Source organism: Phalacrocorax aristotelis, chromosome 6 (genome assembly GCF_949628215.1).
Source record: "Phalacrocorax aristotelis chromosome 6, bGulAri2.1, whole genome shotgun sequence".
NCBI classification, from domain to species: Eukaryota; Metazoa; Chordata; class Aves; order Suliformes; family Phalacrocoracidae; genus Phalacrocorax; species Phalacrocorax aristotelis.
This window is the reverse complement of record NC_134281.1, coordinates 24,702,944-24,722,592: the sequence shown is the minus strand read 5'-3', so window position 1 is coordinate 24,722,592 and position 19,649 is coordinate 24,702,944. Positions and strand designations below refer to the sequence as shown.

General features: G+C 40.9%; 1 protein-coding gene and 1 long non-coding RNA gene across 3 annotated transcripts in view; one reads left to right on the top strand and one right to left on the bottom strand.

The window, feature by feature from the left end:
* The window catches only part of NUP210 (nucleoporin 210), a 73,771-nt gene extending 63,194 nt beyond the window's left edge, over nt 1-10,577 (bottom strand). Inside the window, exon 1 of the mRNA XM_075096690.1 lies at nt 10,321-10,577. Coding sequence (XP_074952791.1) covers nt 10,321-10,478 — 158 coding nt within the window. The 5' untranslated portion in view covers nt 10,479-10,577. The remainder of the gene's footprint in view (nt 1-10,320) is intronic.
* A 76-nt stretch (nt 10,578-10,653) lies between these two features.
* Nucleotides 10,654-18,739, top strand: LOC142058818 (uncharacterized). 2 transcript variants are annotated; one of them, XR_012661123.1, is made up of 4 exons: nt 10,654-10,798; nt 10,906-11,081; nt 11,361-11,500; nt 17,354-18,739. It is a non-coding gene; the product is annotated as an uncharacterized LOC142058818 (long non-coding RNA). The 2 variants fall into 2 exon arrangements; XR_012661122.1 differs by lacking the exon at nt 11,361-11,500.
* Nucleotides 18,740-19,649: the final 910 nt, after the last annotated feature.

The window sequence follows — 19,649 nt, the reverse complement described above, 5'->3', positions numbered from 1 at the left end:
CTCTAAGACAAGGGTTCTGGTTTTTAGAAGAGCAAACTTCAGTGCACTCAGGACTCATTTGGGAGGGATTCGATGGGAAGCTTTCATGGAATACAAAGGAGCTAATGAGTGCTGGGAATTCTTCAAGAACTCTCTATCGGAAGCACAAAGCCAATTTATCCCCTACAAAGGAAAGGGAAGTAAGCGGAGCAAGAGGCCCCCATAGCTCAACCATGACCTCCTAGGTCTACTCAAATCCAAAAGGGAAGCACACCAGAAATGGAAAAGTGGAGGATTACCCGCTGAGAACTACAAGGGCATAGCCAGAGAGTGCAGAATCGCAGTCAGAAAAGCAAAAGCCCAATTTAAATTGAAACTGGCTGTAGACATAAAAAATAACAAGAAAGGGTTCTACAGACATGTCAACCATAAGCAGAAAAAGAAGGAAAACATAGGCCCACTGTTAAACGGAAAAGGAGACTCAATCACCAGTGATGCAGAAAAGGCAGAGGCCCTCAACACCTTCTTCACCTCTCTCTTTACCAGCACTGTAGGGTCCCAGGTTTTGGGAACAAAATTGCCGATTGAACCAAACACCGACCCACCATCAGTGAAGGAAGAGTTAGTATATGAACTACTACAGGAGCTTGATCCCTACAGATCAATGGGCCCTGACACCATCCACCTGAGGGTGTTCAGAGAGCTTGCTGACATCATCGCAAGGCCACTCTCCATAATCTTCGAGAAGCCATTGAGAACAGGGGATGTCCCAGAGGACTGGAGGAAGGCAAATGTTACCCCTATCTACAAGAAAGGCTCGAGGGAGGACCTGGGTAACTATAGGCCCATCAGCCTTACTTCAGTCCCTGGGAAAGTTATGCAATAAATCCTCCTGGGGGCCATCACAAGCCAAATGAAGCACGTGACTGGGAAAAGCCAACATGGCTTCACTAAAGGCAGATCGTGCTTGACAAACCTGGTGGCCTTCTATGACAAAGTGACTTGCCTGGTTGACATGGGGTGGGCAGTGGACATTGTCTACCTGGACTTCTCCAAGGCCTTTGATACGGTCACCCACAGTGTCCTCCTGGAGAAATTAATGCGTTATGGCCTAGACAAGTGGTCTGTGCACTGGGTGGGGAACTGGCTGACAGGCTGCACCCAAAGGGTGGTGATAAATAGCTCTTTCTCAAACTGACAACCTGTCACAAGTGGAGTCCCCCAGGGATCGATATTGGGCCCAATGTTATTCAATATCTTTATAAAAGTGATCTGGATAACGGCATCAAGTGTAGCCTGATGAAGCTTGCAGATGACACCAAGTTGAGTGGGGAAGTAGACACTCCAGAAGGGAGAGCTGCTCTGCAGGAAGATCTGGATAGGCTGGAAGAGTGGACCAACAAGAACCTTATGAAGTTCAACAAGGAGAAGTGTAAGGTCATGCACCTGGGAAAACATAATCCGGGAGTGCAGTACAGACTGGGATCCACCTGGCTGCAGAGCAGCTCTGTGGAAAGGGACCTGGGGGTCCTGGTGGACAGAAGGCTCAACATGAGCAAACAGTGTGCTGCTGCAGCCAAGAAGGCCAACAGGATGCTGGGTTGCATCAAAAAGGGCATTGCCAGCAGAGATAAAGAAGTCATTATCCCACTCTACTCAGCGCTTGTCAGGCCACACCTGGAGTACTGTGTACAGTTCTGGTCCCCGCTATACAAAAGGATGTAGACAGGCTGGAAGGGGTCCAGAGAAGGACCACCAAGATGATCAGAGGACTGGGAAGCCTGCCATATGAGGACAGGCTGGGAGAACTAGGTTTGTTCAGCCTTGAGAAAAGGAGGCTTCGAGGGGATCTCGTCCCCATGTACCAGTACTTAAGGGGTAGCTACAAAGAAGATGGAGACTCCCTTTTTACAAGGAGTCACATGGAGAGGACAAGGGGGAATGGACACAAGTTGCTCCTGGGGAGATTCCGATTGGACATCAGAGGGAAATTTTTCACAGGGAGGACAGTCAACCATTGGAATAATCTCCCCAGGGAAGTGGTTGACTCAGCCACATTGGACACCTTCAAGAGTCGTCTGGACAGGGTGCTGGGTCATGTTGTCTAGACTGTGCTCTTCCCAGAAAGGTTGGACTAGATGATCCCCGAGGTCCCTTCCAACCTAAGATTCTGTGATTATCTGGTAAATGCAATCTAAACCGGGCACTAGATCCCAACCTGGTAAAGACGATGAAGCTGGATTGATTTAGACTTTTCTTCTGGAAGATGTTCAAAAATGCCTACCTGTGATATATGGGAAAAATCTTCTAACTGAGCAAGGCACTGGAGAGGAGTTTCAAAGAAACAGCAATATCATACATCCCCTTCTCCCCATATGTAGGTTTTTGCCTACTTCTATTACTGTCAGAACCAACCGATCCAGAACAGTGAAAGTCAAATCTTGTTAACTAAAATTGTATCCATTAAAAAAAAAAAAAAAAAATCACAATATGTTCAGTTATCTTAGAGTTAACAGTTGCAGTCCAGGTGAACATGGACCAATCTGGTTGTAGTCACTGGAATAAAATTGCAAATCCTGTTTTCAAGCTGAAGCAATGAAAAGCACAATTCTGAAGACATATCCAATCGTGCAAGACACCAAGATCCCTTTGCTTTGAAGCAGCTGTAAGACAGCAAACACTGTATTTCTCACAGAAACTTCACAGGAAACAAAAATACATTTGTGTCAGCTCTCTGCTTCCCTACATACAGGTCTGGATTTGATCATACTATACTGTCCAAACCATGAGGCCCCAAAAGCTTGCAATCTGAGGGCACAAAACCCTGGTCAGAACATCTTTAATTGTGTGTACTAAGGGCAGTGTACAGGTTCATTAGACACTGCAGAGCAGGATTATATTTTTGTCTTGGGTGAAATTCATTAATTCAATATATTATTTATATTGGTGTCCTCCCAAGAATATCTGGCTTACACAAAGATGAGTTTTAAAGAATTTTGAAACAACAGTAGCAACTGCTAACCCAGAAATTTCAAAGTATTTTATCTGATGAAGGAAAAAGCAGCCCACAGCAGTATGCAATGGACAATTTAAACACCAATTAGAAGTTTATTCTAAAAAGAAGGTGAAAATTCTTTGTTACATTCTAGATACTGAAGCAATGTTCACAAATATGAGCTTTTTTTATATTAAGGTTTATACTGTTTCTAAAATAACATGATTTCTTTATTAGTAGTACATTTAACTTGGCTATTCAGCGATTAACTTAAGAGTGAACAATTAGTTATTTTCCTGTTATTCTGTAGCTTCTTAGGCAACCATGAAACAGTTTCCCAACATTTAGCAAGTTTCTTTAAACAATGTTAGCATTCACAACCAGTAAGGCGCTTTCTGTACTTGGCTGGTAGGCTTTTTAAGCTGAGCATGCAGATCTGACTTAATATGCATGCAGGCATTTTTAAATAAGCATTATAGGTAGGGAATTGACTTTTACTTTTATTATCTAGTTCTTCACATTGTTTAATATTCTCTGCCATTATATATTTTTTAATTAATTTGAGGTTTTTGCATTCTCAGAGTCTGAAATTCATTGTGTTTACAACACAACAGGGTTTTCACTGTGTTTTGTGTTTGTTCTTTTAATATATGTATATATGTATATACATATATGTATATAATATACGTATAGTAATACATAACCACTGCAGTTTGCACTAACAGCGGTATTGTAAAACGAAATCTAATTAGAGGATGTTTTTCAGACTAGGAAAAGGAAGGAACAAAGATAGACTAAATGTCTGCATTAAATTTTAGCTGTAAGCTCATATACGCTCCGCAATCATTAAGGAACTTTCAAGCTTTTACAGCTGAATGCTGGTTAGCTCTTTATTGTCACTGGAGTAGGAAACCTGAGATTAGATACTATTTGGCCTCTAACAGTAGTCAAAAATAGGAGGTAGAATACCAGCTGAGTTTCTTACTTTTTTAAATACAAATACATTTTTAGTTTTATTACCAATAGGATATCTGGTAGGTGAAGTAGGGCGTTTCTGAGGCTTGGTTTACTACTGATTTATATTAAAAAACAATCTATATGACTATTGTTTTTTTACACTCTAACATATGAAATATTTGATGACCCTTCAATATCATTCGGCAATATCAAAAGCACGTTCTGTTCACAGCTACACCCAATTCAGAGTCAAGTACAAAAAGGATAAGGCACTAATTAAATAGGCTGTATACTACAGCGGCACTGCTCTACTGTAATATACATAGGGATCACTACTGTGCCCCAAATGGTCAAGAAAAAGAAACTTTTGCTTTAAAACAACACCAAAGACTGCAATTTATATCATCTTCCAATTACAGCTGATCTTTGGCAGCACGTCAATGTGTGATATTGAGAGCTAGGCTTGTCAGATGTCAAAATTAGATCCTGAGAAGCAATGGGAAGCATTTCTGGCACTAGCTCTTGATCCCATAAGCATCTATAAGAAAGAACAAGGCAGGGGAGGAAGCACTAGAAAGACAAGTACGGGGGTGTGTAGGGGTGGAAGCCAACAAAAGTCCCAATATTTATTTCCCTCAGAATAAAATCCCACTTGGTGAGGAATTAATGACGCTTACAATAAAGACCTCCAGCCCTCTTGCTAATCTCCATTTCATTCATGACTTTCACCCCCGTTCCTGGACACAGAACCGTGTGCCAAGATTGTATCTACAGATCCACCCAAACCTATGCCTGCATTTTTTTTAATTAACTGTTCTGTAATACCACATGTGAATACTTCAACTTATTTATCAGCTTGTTTAAATATCAGGCAAATATTACTCTTTCCCTCACTCTAGCAATACTTTTTTTATTGCTTCAACATTTTATATTATTTTGTCAGCTCTTCATACTAAACTCAACTGACTAAATTAGCAAAAATCCACCTTTGTGGAGATGCACCATGACTATCAGCTGATTTAATCTTTTAGAATTTGTATCAGGCATATGGGCAGATAGATAGCCAGAGGGAAACCAGATGGTGAAGATTTTCAAGAGTTTGGTAAGATTGGATTAACCAGAACATCAGGTACCTTATTTCTAGTTACTCTTGGGTCTAACACTGTTGACATACAAAAATTAAGAGAGACACAAGAGCCAGAATAGCATCCAGGCAATTGTAGTTGTGTGATAAAAAATAGATTCCCAGACAACCAAGGATATGGGAACTGAATCCATTCCAGAGAAAACACAGAGGGAGCCTGGCAGAGTTCCCTGAACTCTTAAGGATTTTTAATGACACAGTGGCAGATTATCTCTCTATTGTTCAGTCATTCCTCTCTAGGATTATTCTTATTGTACTGGGAAAACAAAAAGCAGGAAGAAAATCTTCCATCCAGTTCTGCTTTAAAAACAAATGGAAACATCACACACCACAGAAGGAGCCAAGGATGAAGCTTTTGCTCCTGCGTTTTTCCAATAGTTATCAGATGACATGCCCAAGAACTTCAAAGCATGCAGAGTTACACCAGTGATGATTGTTCTCAAAATCCAACCCAGACGCCCTATTGTAACTTGGATATTTTGTCAAATCAACTGGTGGCCAAAAGCATTTTACCAAAAGTGCTTATCTTTGCACCTTTCCTAGCTGCATGGAGGAAAATGGTGTGCCACACTAGTGACCTTCAACTTCCAACTAAGAGAATGCCATAAAGGTTGGTCTACACAAACTGTTCTGAAATTAGTTTAGCCTGATTTCAAATTAGAAAATAAAACTAAAAAATGGCAGTTTATTTCCAAAACACAAGTGTTACATTTTGCATTGTTTCAAATTATCCACCTTCTCACATGTGAAGACCCTTAAAGCTTCGGTTACTAAGGTGAGACCCACACCCAAGGACAGCAGAAGTCATAAAACATGTCATGGGTGTTCAGCAATAAAAGCTACCAAAAATTAGCAACAGTCCCTACTCTTTCTCTCCTCCTTCCCAGGCAGGTTATGCTCAGATTCAGAAAAAGTCTTTTCAACAGCAAACCTGCACTGCAGGTTGACACATCAGCTAAGAGAAAAAACACCATTATTTCTTCTGCCTCTTCAACTCTGGCAGAATATCTATGCTGCAGACTCACACTAGCCACTCTGGTTTTGAGCCAACAGGTTCAGGTAATGCAGACCTGAGCAACAGCGGCACAGCCTGTCTCACTTTACCACAAGGATATATATCTCAATGCAATTTTGAGCTCATTTTGGTATCTACAAGGCTTGAAGCCACACTGGGAAAGCACACGCTGCAGTTCAGCCAGTCTACCCAGCAGTCAGCAGTGCAGGCACCTCCCAGAGAGAGGGATTACATTTTGCTGCCTGCTGTAACAGCCTTATAAGTAGGAAATGCAAAGCAGATGAGAACCAAAGGGGTAAAGGGTAGCCGGGGATAACAACCATCCTTTGTCATTTCATAATATGGAAATTAACAGTCAGTATCTCACACAAAACATTTTTCAGTGAGAGTCAAAGACAGGAGTTTTTAGACCCCTGGTAAAACAGGTAATCCACGAAACAGCAACAACAAACCCCTCAGGTCATCAGAGATGAGACTGTCAGTCTTATAGCAAAGTAACATACCTTGATCAGCAACACTCTATTTAATATACATTTTTAAAACAAGTAAGCCACCACATATATCCCATAGAGGAATACAACCAGTTTAGAACTCAGTATCAGAAACATGACAAGATAAGGAGCTGGAAAATGAGCCTTGCCAGCCAACTACTGCAACAGCAGCTCTGTTTCAGGTTCTCTGGAAGTACCTGTGCATTACGCAGCAGAAGCACCATGGAACCACTAGATCTCTCACTCCAGCACTGCCACCTGCTCCTTTTGCAATGGCAATTAGCTTTCTGTAACCTCCTCAGGGACAGCTTCAGTAGCACACATAAACCCTTTTATTTAAAGTGGCAATAAACTCTCCTTCATTAGATTTGCAAAAAACAACACTGTACAGGGCCATTATCACCTTTGAACAGGTTCCTATAGCTGTAACCTTTCCATAGCAAAACTTCTGACTTCAGTGGTCAACGATTCAAATTCAATCAGTTTATTTCTCAAAGGTAACTCCTGAAGATTAAACCTTCCACTACTTCTCACCATGTATCTCAATTCTGCAAGATATGAAATAACATTAGACATGTAGGCATATTTGTATGCTACAGATAATTTCTGATATAAATACCCTGCACTGTGTTGTATACCCTGGGGGAAAATTTTTTGTTTGTTTTATGTGTTCCCCCCGCCCCCTGCAATGTTATTACGATAAGGCAGATTTCAAGGAGAGAATTCTGCTTCTGAATGCTTTCGTTCTTCCAGGTGTAATTTCTGGATTACGGTAATTAAAAGATGAATACAGATGTAATTTAAATGCTAAATATATCTGCACAGACTCTGTTTTATCCCTTACACAATATTTACAGATGGGAACACTGTATGCTTTAAAAACAAAGCTTTTACCAAAAAATAATTTTAACCTAAAGGTAACCCAGGCTCCAGAAGGCAAGTGCATCTTGAAGATCAGAAAATACTTTAAAGCCACGCTTGTAGCTTTATCGTTGCTCCCAATCCGCTGGGATGATAATAAAGTTTGACCTTTTCCCTTTGAATCACTGGAATTCTCAGACACCACTACAACCACTTTGAAAATCTCCTGCTTTCAGAAGTAAGCTTGAAACCCCAAAGGGAATCTGGAAAGAAATAAGGTCACAACATGCCATAGACTGGTTTTTTGTGAAATTGAACACTCAAGTATAAATTCTGAATGTTTGAGATGAGTAATGCAGTCCTTCAAATACTAAAAGGATGTCCTTTGAAGGCAGATGCTGCTGTAAGACAAGAACAGCTTTCATACACTACCTCCAAACTTGCACTCACCCGTATTACACAACCTCAGTCCCTGCTCCAGACACAAAGGACCTGAATCTTATCATTTCCATTCCAAATCCCTGCTTTTGCGCATGCAAACTCACCCATCATTTTACAAATCCTGGGTGAGGAACAGTCACTACTTCTGAAGTCACTACATTTGGTACCTCCTAACTTCTTCAGTTTAACAGCCTCCTTCCAGTAATAGCTATTACTGATGGCTTTAGCAGTAAAGTACAGGAAGCTTGTCAGCAAGTAACTGTGGCATTACCTGCCCTTCCAAAGTATATATTTTTCTAATTCCCTACAGTTCAAGGGGGCAAGGATGTAGAGGGAAAAAGAGACGCAGATGCAATCTACCAAACAAGCTCTGAGCACTGCAACGAGCATTACTGCTTCTGCTCAGTCACACACAGCTACTGCTTCCTTTTGACGGTTTTGTAAGCACAGTTGAGTTCTGCCACCCACATCCTGCCAGTTTCTGCAAAGCAGAAGTGAATAAGTACACATTTACAACCCCGGTACAGAGAATTATGAACACTGTGTATGAGGTTGGTATAGTTTCCTTAATTCTCAACCAAAATTGATCCCTGAAGGGCAGAGGGAGAAGATGGAAAAGCATGTTGAAGCCTACATGCCTGAGGTATACAACCCATTGCTGGCAACTGGCACCAATACAACATGCTCTGAAGTGCCTACAAATCACCCTCATTAGAAATACATTTGTGGACCAACTTTGGTATTTCCCTAGAGTACAATCTTATCTCTTCTCATCTGTAGATTGGAGTGAGATTTGCAAAGATCTACATACTTCTGACAATTGAGTGTCGCCTGGAACATGCAGCATGTAGCCAGCCCAGCACCTCCTAGCAGTTCACTGGCAAAATAGGAAAGACAACCGACATCTCCTAGATTTTACTAGCGCTTTGATGAGTTTGTTTTTTGGCTTTGTACTACGTACTTTACCACATAAACTAAACCCTTTTAAAGACTCAGTTGCCTTTAAAGATTAGGGTAAGGAAAAAGCCCATACTTGCAAGATTTTCACTAAAATGGTCCATATAAAAATTAAATTACACAACCACAAGCACCTCATCTAGTAACTTCCATTCAGTCAACTTTTGGAGAAACTCTGATTACTGCTCTTGTGTGTAAACCCCCTCAAATGTGTAAGTTGTCACAGATAAAGGCTTGTAACCAGCCCAGGGATGAGAAGCGTAGAATCACCAGGCAAATAAATTGTTATAGAGTGAAAACGTAGCCCCACAAGATGTATTTCAGTAACTGTAAGCCACAAAATAACAACAGAAAACTGCTACATGCAACTGTCTGGCACATATGGAAGTATCATCCTAAATGTACCTTAACTGCCACTTTTTTTTCAGGTGGGTACCTCCTGCTCATCACTGATCCAAATTATAATTCTGGTATATTAAAGGAAGAAAAAGCAGTTGGTAACACTAATGAACTGGGACACGGTTTCTAAATCTGCACACACCATGGTGTTTGCATTGAGCCCCTGGTGCTCGACAGAACTCGGCTTGCAGGCACCCCCCCTTGTCCCTTGTGGGACGGGGACTCCCAGTCAGAAGTCTATTGAGTATATCCCACATGTTCAGCACCAAGGCCTCCAAAAGAAAACTAGAAAAGCTTTAATCTTTTAAACCTTGACTTCATTGTCCCCAGGCGATGGGCGTAGGGTGTTCCCTATGCTTACAGCAGCACTGAGAGGCTCTCAACTTAGCTATGTGCTATGACTCCTTTATGTCCATACCCCAAACTCAAAGCTGTCAGACCTTCATTACTGACCACAGGGTGGGAAGGGGTATTTCTACAACAGCAGCATAAGCATGAGTTATAAACAGACACCTGGGGCTGCGGGGCAAGCACGTGGGGTAGCACTGTGCCTGTGTAAAGCAGCAGGGCAAGCACACAAGGCATGTCTGGAGGCATGGTGGGCATGCGTGGAGTGAGTGGACAGGCAGGGTGGGCATGCGTGGGCGCGTGGAGTGCAAGGCGCATGCGGGGCGCCCAGCCATGGCGGGAAGGTCCCCCCACAGCAGGAACCTTCCCCTCAGAGCCTTCTCAACCCTGGCTTCCAGACTGAGTCCCTCTCCAGCGGGTTTAACACCCACTGCAGGAAAAAAAAAAAAACAGTGATAATTTGGAAAGCCCAGCCTTTCACCTCAGGAATTATCTCAATTTCTGCTCCCACACTTCTGGGCCACCCCAAAAAAACGCCCGAAGAGTAATGTAAAACCAGCAAGGGGAGGCCTGGTGCTCCTGGCTCCCTCAGAATGGCTCCGGGGGTAGCTATCAGGCCCCGCTGGATCGCGTTTTCCCGCCGAGGGCTGAGGAAAGGCCGCAGGTGCATCCGGGCGGCGGCGGCGCGGGGGGAGAGAAGCGGCGGACAAAGGGCGGCGGCACCTCCACTCACCATCGGTAGCAACCGTCGTTGGCCTCCAGCGTGAAGTTGACACGGGTGCCGCGGGTGAAGGGTAGCAGCACCTTGGGGATGTTAAGTTTGGAGGAGGCGATGAGGTGGAGGGAAAGGAGGAGGAGGAGAGACAGCGCCTGAGGCGCGGGGGGAGCCATGCTCCGCTAACGGGCAACCGCCGCCGGTGGGGGCAGGAAAGGGCGGCAGTGCGCCGCAGGCGGAGGGACGGCAATGGCGGGGCAGGGCGCCCCGGGGGGCGGAGGGGGCGAGGAGAGGGGCCGGGCCTTCCCCAAACGGGCGGGCCCGGCCCCTCTCCTCGCCCCCTCCGCCCCCCGGGGCCGCAGTGCCACGGCACCGCCTTCCCGGAGGTAGTGTATAGTGGCGCCAACAGCGGGGAGCGACCGCAGTGGTCGGGGCGAGGGACATCTGCCAAGTCAAACTACCGCAGAATTTGCCGGCTAAACAGACCTCTATCGGGGTACATAGTATTGGAGACAGCTCGAGTGGCTGGGGAGGGAGGTGGGTTTTCTTCAGTTGTCGCGGCAGGCGCCAGCCGAAGGGGTAAACCTGATGGTTGTGGCCTAGATGGTGCTTGTTGCCGACCGGAGCCGCCTCAGCAGCTGGCCTCGAGTCGTTCGCGAGTGGAGCATGTGCCGTTTCCACCCCACTGAGGACGTGGAGTGAAGACCGTGGCGTGTAAGACTGCCTTCACCTTGTCCTGGACAGCACCTTCCACAAGCCCTGCTTGAAGGCAGAGTGAGGTGAGGTGTTGTTTTATAAAAATAGGACCTGTGGATTAAAAAAAGCCCATACTTAAATGGATTAAATCCTATGGATGAGAAAACCCTAAAAAAATATTCATCGAGGATATGGGCGTTACATTTCATACTATACTCTTTCAGTGTGTATGTCAGAGTACTTACAGTGATGCTAACAGCTAAGCCAAGCACCAGTTCTTTTGTTATAAAAAATACCAATTTTCGGCATCCTTATATCCTTCAAGTAAGAAGACTTACTTTCCTGTACTCATTTTGTCCTAGAGAACAAAAATTGTAGGCAAAGTGCAGAAAAAGGTGAAGAAGCTGGGACAAGGAACTTGGTGGTACTTGAACTCTGCAATCCAGGTGAATACCACAAGCAGCCTTGGTCTGAGCTGCTTGGAGCTCCTCCAAAGAGCACAGTAAGTTGCTAGATTTAGTCAGCAAGCTTGACCTTTTCCTGCATATTGCTTAAAAGCATGGTGGAAGAGCGTGGGAAGTAGGACAATGTAGGAAGAAGAAGACAAAGGAGGGAAGTTTTAACCAGCCCTGACAGATCTGTAATAATTTAACTGTGTTCAGAGCCTGAAGTGGAATTCAGGAGTCACAAGTCTCAATTCTATTTTTTTTTTTAACCGTATATTTTGTGAATGTATTGCAAAATGCATATTTTACATCCTGGTGGTGATTAGACTTCGTAGTCGATTAGTTTGCTTTGTTACAAATGTTTTTGCTGAAGACTTGAATTACCTGGTGATTTATGTAGGGTTGAACATGATTCTGTATGATGGAACTTCTGTGTATTTAATAATTTGCTTTTTTAGAAACTTTGAACAGACTTTAAAGTACTCTGAAAGACAGTTATATATTGTAAGTCAAAAGCCAGGCTGGTATTGCAATCTTAATTTGTCCTTTCTGTCAGTATGCATTCATATGTATAATTATTTCAACATATGTTTAGTGGTAGGATCCCTTCTCTATTTATGGTACATGGGAAAGGTCATGCTCCTGGGATTAATCAAAGCTGTTTAGTGAATGATGTTATTGTGTGGAGGATCTGTCTGTCATTACCTATGACAAAGGGATGGTACCTATTCAGTGAGACAATGGATTTTAAGAAAGGGATAATCATCTTTGAATTAAGCTATTTGAATGCTGCCCAGGAAGACCAAATGCTGTCCAGGGACACCACCTGAGAGTTTAATCAGTTCTAATTTAGGTAGTACAGAAGTTAACCAACTTTTATCTATTCTAAGCAAGTAAACTTATACAGGACTTTTTATTTACCTAGGAGTGTTTTCTTTCAGTATTTACTCACCTAATGTTTTATTTATCAGTACCTCAGCAGGGTTATTCCATTTTCTCTCCCAGAGAACTGCGTGCCGCTGGACAGTTCACTTCTCACTGCAGCTTATCTTTGTATATTACTCGTTTTCTGAATGCACATCTTGAAGTTATGTGGTCTGATTTAGAGAAGAGCTGAGCTTTACAGCTGCAACTTAAGTCACTGGTAGCTGGGTCCAGAAAGATATATGGTATTAAAATCTCTGGCAAATCAAGCCACTACACCTTAAACTGCTCCCAAAAATACAAAGGTTTTTTTTTTCTTTACTTTCTCTGTCAGTCAATCCGTAACCTTCCTTCATAGGCATGCTGTGAAGATAAGTTCAGTAAAGACTCAGATATTAGGGAGGGATATGATAAAATAGCCCATGATTAAATCAATGCAATGTGTTTACAGTTAGTATAATTACAACTGAGTAGATAAGTAGACAGTGAGTACCTTGTGTTCTGTGCTGTTGATGAGGTGAGAAAATGTCTGTATCCCAGTACTTCCTAGCTTTTAAAGTAAGTTTTGCAGTCTCAGTAGGTCTTTACTTCTTTCATCAGCAGTGTATCGGGGTGAGTATTCAGCATGTAACTGGAAAATTACTATTGTTCTCAAATACTACTTAGACTTGAGTGATTTTCATAAGGAACAGAAAAGTGCACTTAAGACCTTAAAGCTTTTTTGATGAAACGTGACAGTGAAGTACAGCGATTATATGTCCGACATCTTTCATTCCAAACTCAAAAGCATGCTAGGAAATTTTAAGAGTAGAATAAGGCAGCAGATGTTGATGGGCAACTCAGCAGTTTCCGTTACACAGTAAAATTAAGAAGTGAATTTTCTGCTTCCTTAAATTGAAAGTCATGCATTGCAGCACTGTGTTAGCATTAGGGACTATTTTGGATAGAGAAGAGTAGGCTAGAGGCAGGCAGTATAGCTGCATGCTCTGTGAGAAGTTACTAAAATCATGGTTTGGCTTAGCATAGATGCTGCAGTGCTCTACTTTCTTTTTCCACACTGCAGTGATGAGATGAGTATAGAGTCAGCACATCCTTCTCAGACTAAAATGACAGTGCAAAGAACATAAAAATACCTCCAGTCAGTGGGGTGGTTAGCTGGCATGGTGGAGAACTGGAGCAGGATAGATGTATTAGGAACATGAGACAATTTTACGTGCGTATCAGTGTACATCTGAATAAGTCCGATACAGAACAAAAATTGAAATTTCTTAGTCACAAAGAATGCAATTATAGAACGATAGAGGGAGTGCTTTAATCGGCTGCTTAACTGTGAGAGGGATAAAGGCAAAAAATAAATGGTTATTCTCCAAGCTGCTGAGCCATTTGTGGAAGAATTATGTTTTAAAGAGATTTAAGAGGCAATCAAAATACACACAGTAAATAACAAAACACCAGGTGCTGATAATGTTTCTACTTAAATATGAAAATAAAAGGGGAAGAATTACTGAAAGATGTTACAAACTCACTTGGTTGATCTGAAGGTCTGAGAATACTCCCAAGGAAGGAAGGAGACATACTTGGATTAAATCTTTTAAATAAATCAATTTCTGGTTGAAACATTTTTTATAAAGCTAGGGAAAAATCTATATCAGTATATCATGAGGTGATCTTCTGTTTGCAGTGAAATAATTTTAAACCCTTGTTCAAAAAAAATAAAGTATTTGAATGGCGCAGTGATGATGATGCCAGTTTGCCTGTCTTCCTTTGAATCGCCTCAACGCTTCCCCAGCCCTGAGATCTCAGGAGTGTACAAGATGTGTGTCTCCTGTCTTTTGGAAGTAAAAGGACTTGCAGGACTCATCATGTTCAGGAAGGCTAAACCAACTTGATAAGAGTACTAAGCATGTCTCTGATATTCGTGTTATACATACGTACTTTCCTGGATTGAGGCCTGAGTCTCTGACAAATTTTGAACTCCTCATGTTCTGGAGTTCATTCAGGAAGAAAAAGGTTACTAAAAAAACATCTGGCCAAGGAACACATTACTTTCTTTCCAGGCATTTCGTATTTTAAAATGTCTGAAAAATTTAAAATTTTTAAAAACGTTCCTTTAAAGAAAAAAAGACAAACAAAAAACCCCAAACAAACCAACCCCCCCAAAAAACCCAACTCTGAGTAATTGCAACTCAGAAGGTGAAATTCCAGCAAAATGATATGGCAGTGAGATGCAGAAGATTATTTTAAAGTGTACTGGGTCAAGCTAATTGGAAACAGTTCCAACCATAACCCTTGCAGGTATGTCTGTACTTATGTTAACAGCGTACGGCCACCTCTGTAGCATCAGCAGCTCAATGCATTGTGTGCAATTTAATTGTAAAAACAGTTTCATTAAACTGGAAGAATCTGGACTCACGTGGTAGAACAATGAAGAATATTCTGCTCTATCACACTCGTGAATCTCTCAAATAATATTTGATTGAAGGCTAAAGAGTGACTGACAAATAATAGTAACACATCTAATAAAAAGACTGTCCCTCTAGGGATGAAGCTCTGGTTCAGAAGAGGTGGGGAGCTGCATACTCCATGTTGAGTAGGAGATGAAAAGGGCAGGTTATTAGACTTGGAGAAAGAAAGTGGTCTGGAATAGTAACTTAAGATGAGAGTAACAGCGATGGGCGTTTTTTTGTCTGATGCTGACTGTGTTTAAGCTGAAGAATAAAACAGTATCTGGCAAAAATCCCTGGGAAAGATGGTCAGTTTCTTTCCTCCTTGTCAGGCTTCATCTTACAATACTTCAGCTGTCCTCTTTGTGTCTGTCTTACCCATTGTGGATCTCAAAGTACAGTGCTTTACATGTATAAGTGTTTTATGTGGCTTTCATTGCTCTGCTTTTTTCCTGCTTAGGCTGCTGTCTGGTTCCGTCCTCAGAGATGCGGAGCCTTGCCAAATATCTCCACCAAAGACACATCAGTCAAAGTAGTATTTAAAGTAGTCCAATATATGAAAACATACTTAAAAACCAGTCAACAGTGGAACAAGATTATGACTGGTGTCCCTCCGCACTAGCAGAAGGCTCATGGGAATTAGTAGTTCACAGATCATTGTATTTGAGCATGTGGTTGTAACCATCTGTTATTTAAAAATCAAAAGGAAGATCTTACATGCACACAAATGTACACAGCTGTTAAGCTTGACTGGCAAAACTCATTAATTAGGCACTGATCCTGCAGCCAGAAGCACATGGGGTAGGTTCCTTCCTCTGCATTATGCCTCTGTTCAGCTGCTCCAGTCTACCTATAGAAATCAAATTGTAAGAGGGGGCATTACACTTCATTACTTTAAAATAGTTATTGTAGACTTACAGAGCACATAAAACAACGTTACTTTTTCAAGTATTTCTTTATCACTTTCTCTACTATTATAGTTATGTTCCATTTACTGTATTAGACTTTCTGTATTTTCATACACTTGTTGAGAACATTCTCTCAGCCTTACAAAAGTTTTCTACAGAGATAATGATGAATTGATAGCATCTATACAACTGATCACTTTGATTACGCGTGCCAGTATTTTCCTTCCAAGAGAAGATGTTTAGCGAAAAGAAGGCATAAATTTACTAGATTTTAAAATTAAGGCAGCCAATTAATGGTAATAAAGAAGGAAAATTCAAAATTCCATCAAGGTTGATTTCCTTTAAATAATTCAGAAAGGAGCACTTGTGTTTAGAAAATCAGTAAAATAAGGGCCAAACCTGCCATTCTTTGCATATTCTAATCTGCCAGGGATGTCGCTGGGAGTTTTTGAATGTGTACCAGGTAATTAAGATGTAGTCCCAAAAGAGAAATGTAGCTTTTTTAAAAGTCTCAGTTCCTATCATATAAATCCATTTGGTATGCAAGAGTTTCCCAGATGGTGTAGGACCCCAAGACCTTACTAAATTATTCAGGATGAGTCTGATTACACTGAGATTATGAAACAGTAATATCAGATAAAAATAAGCGGTTTTAATTTCAGAGTTTATCTACCTTTCTAATGTAAATTTGTGGTTATTAAATTATTTATAGCTGTCTTTTCAAACTGTTACATAGTAGTGCTTTTGCCACATGCCCTTACACACAGATAGAAATCGTATTAGTGAGCTATTCATCAAACAACTGAATGATGCATGAGTGATGAGATTCTGCAAGAAAGAGACAAGTGACAAACAAACAAAAATCCCAAGCTTTGTTTCTGTTTTAAATACATCAGGGAAATTTAGGAAAACACAGTAGTCCTAAATCTTGAAAATAATTACTGCAACTTATAAATAGTCACGTGAATATGTTTAATGACTTAGTTTAAGGAAAGTGAATTATCTTTTCAAGGTTACTGGGTTTCAAATTATGGTATATACACCTCAGAAATTTTAAGTGGGCAATCAAGTACAATAATTCTGAGTCTTTTTAAACGTTAACGCTGTTCTGAATTGGTTTGTTATTTTCTATGCTTTAAACACCAACATGGGACAATTTATAAAATTTGATCTTTTCTATTTTTCCCATTCTCTTCCTGCAGTAGTCTTCTGACCTCACTTATCTCAGCACTGGCAATGATCTAGAGGACTTCTGTACCTACACAGCAAGACTGTCAGGCTTCTGTGTTTCTCCATGTATACTGGCAGTATATAGTGTGCATTTCAACTGTAAAATCACAAATTTTCTTCAAAAAATCCTATTTTTTCTATTCTAATATATATACAGGTACAACAAATTCAGCACCTCTTGCTGACCTTAAAGAAACGTAATACAAATTCTATTACATGTACAATGAGACCTTCCAAAGGATATAACATATGTTGCCATGATTTTAGCTGGGATAGAGTTAATTTTCTTCACTATAGCTGGTATAGTGCTGCATTTTGGATTTAGTATGAAAATACTAAAGTGCATGTACACATTGCACTAAAGTGAACTGATTTCTGTTTTGTCTCCTTAATTCCTTTCAAGGTCACTTTTCCAGATGGGCACCTACTGATCAAGTTACCGTGGGGAATGGAATATTCAACATTGAATACAGATATCATTTGTAAAGCAAAAGAGTTACCTTCAATATGAATTTGCAACTGCAGATTTGTAACAAAGTTAAATACAGTGTCACTGAGACAAATTCACTGCAGATAGTGAGGCACTGGACAGAGATTTTAAAGGTCTCTTGTTTTTAAAAAATACTTTCAGAATATTGGCAAATCGAGGTCTAGTCCCAGCAACACAGGCACAGCTTGCGTGAGTAAAATTGTGCCCAGGCAAGTAAAGTATGGCATAGCAAGCTAAACCCCATGGCCTTGAAACTGAGGTCTGAATTTGGCTGCTTGTGGCCATGTCTACATGCGTACATATTTCTCCTTTTTTGATTTTTGTTTCTCTGTTGACTCAGACTCATGCTAGTTACATGCAAGCCTCGTTTTCACTTTTGCCCTTTCTTTCCTGCATCTTCCACTGCCACTTTACCACTGGTACAGTGTGCTTCACAGGTATTTAATTAATGTGTTTTCACAGCTGCCCATTATTCCTATTTTGCAGACATGCAACTAAAACCCATGAAAGAAGTCAGATTATGCTAGAAATTCCATTCTTAACAGGCAATATCCCTGCCTAACATACCAAGCACCTTCCCAGTTTACTCTATGTTTGGGGTTCGCAGGTGGCCTATATCATGTCTGGAAATGTGATTTGGGTAAAATTTGGAGGTTGACTAGGACTTTGTTCAGGCAGGACAGTAGCATTAGCATTTGCTGGGCCCCTGAAAATACTGCACAAAGCCACAGCGCATGCTAAAATCTCCTGTACAAATCTAAGTACAGTAAATCTGTCTGTACCATCTGGCCCAATGTCCCACTGAACAACAAACATCTAAATTGCCATGGTGGATATATGGAGAAAGAATTAGGATACACTGAACGCTGCCCTAATTTGGCATGACTGCTGGAAGTATATGACGTTCACTTAGGTTTAGGCCCCTGATTTATCTTTGAGATTGGGTCTTGGTTTCTAAAGTCAGCTATCTAGATGATTAAATGTGAGTGTGTACCTAATGATGCAGATAGCATCCAATAGGACTTAAAAGGCATTTTTTTTCAACTTTAGCAGAATTTTCTCAGTATCACACATAAGGAACCTGTATCTGCCTGCATTCTAAGTAAAGAAATCTGCTAGAACCCATATTGAAAACTTTAGTAAGACAAGGCACATTTCCCAAAGAACTATATGGCTCCCTATGAAAAGGCCCATTAGCTCAGTAATATGGGTTATTAAAATGTTGATAATGTAACTGCATATTGCACCTGTATGCTTTTTGTGAACATTTGTGTTAATAAAATTTGATCTCAAAATGTTCATGAATGGAGGTTCATTTCAAGAGCATGCGAATATTTATTAGTATTTTTTGTATTATTCGTCTAGCTCTTTGGTACAAACTTCAAACAACAGGATTTGTACTTGGAACACACTAATTAGAGTATTATAAAGCTGCTGTATAAATTACATACTTTTTTATATGTTGAAGTATAATAGTTTCAGACATTCTGCTGATGTTTATAACACATCTAAGTTTTAATACATTAGTTTTTATAACAGTGGCAGAACACTAAGAAACTGCCCTTCTTTGTGTGGCTTCATGATGTTTGTTCCAAATATATTTTTTGCTTACAGAAATGTCTGCTACAGATACTGTATCAAAGTGACAGAGAAATGTGAGAAATCTTCTGATACCTAGAAAAAGCTAAATTACTTTGACAAGGAGGCATGTACTGCCAACGTGATTATAGATACAGTAGTCATGAGTTTAGTTGATTTTGTTCACCTTTTACTTCAGGCTTGATTAGCTATAAATTCTGTACCTTGTCCTCTCTGGATCAAATACCTACACAAGTTTTGATGTTCTAAGGATGTTCTAGCCAAGGCACTTTTAACAATTTCATGGGGTACTGTTTGGTGGCTCAATGATTCTGTAAACAGCAAGTGAAATGATTATATAGAGGTGATATTTCCTCTGTTTTTTTTAATTGGTTTTGGTTTTCCCTTAAGCAGCCTGGTTTTTCGCCAGTCCCATAAAAGTCAGTGGAAACCGCAGGTGCTTGTACTTGCGGAGTTTGGGGTGTTTTCTTTTTTCCTTTCACAAGTCATCCTGATTTTCACTGTCAACACTGTTGTTCTTATGGAGAGAATTTAATCTATTAGGCTGTCAGTTTTCAATTCAGTAGGAGGTTAGTGTTAGTTTTAGTATGTCCCAAGGATCTGTACTGTA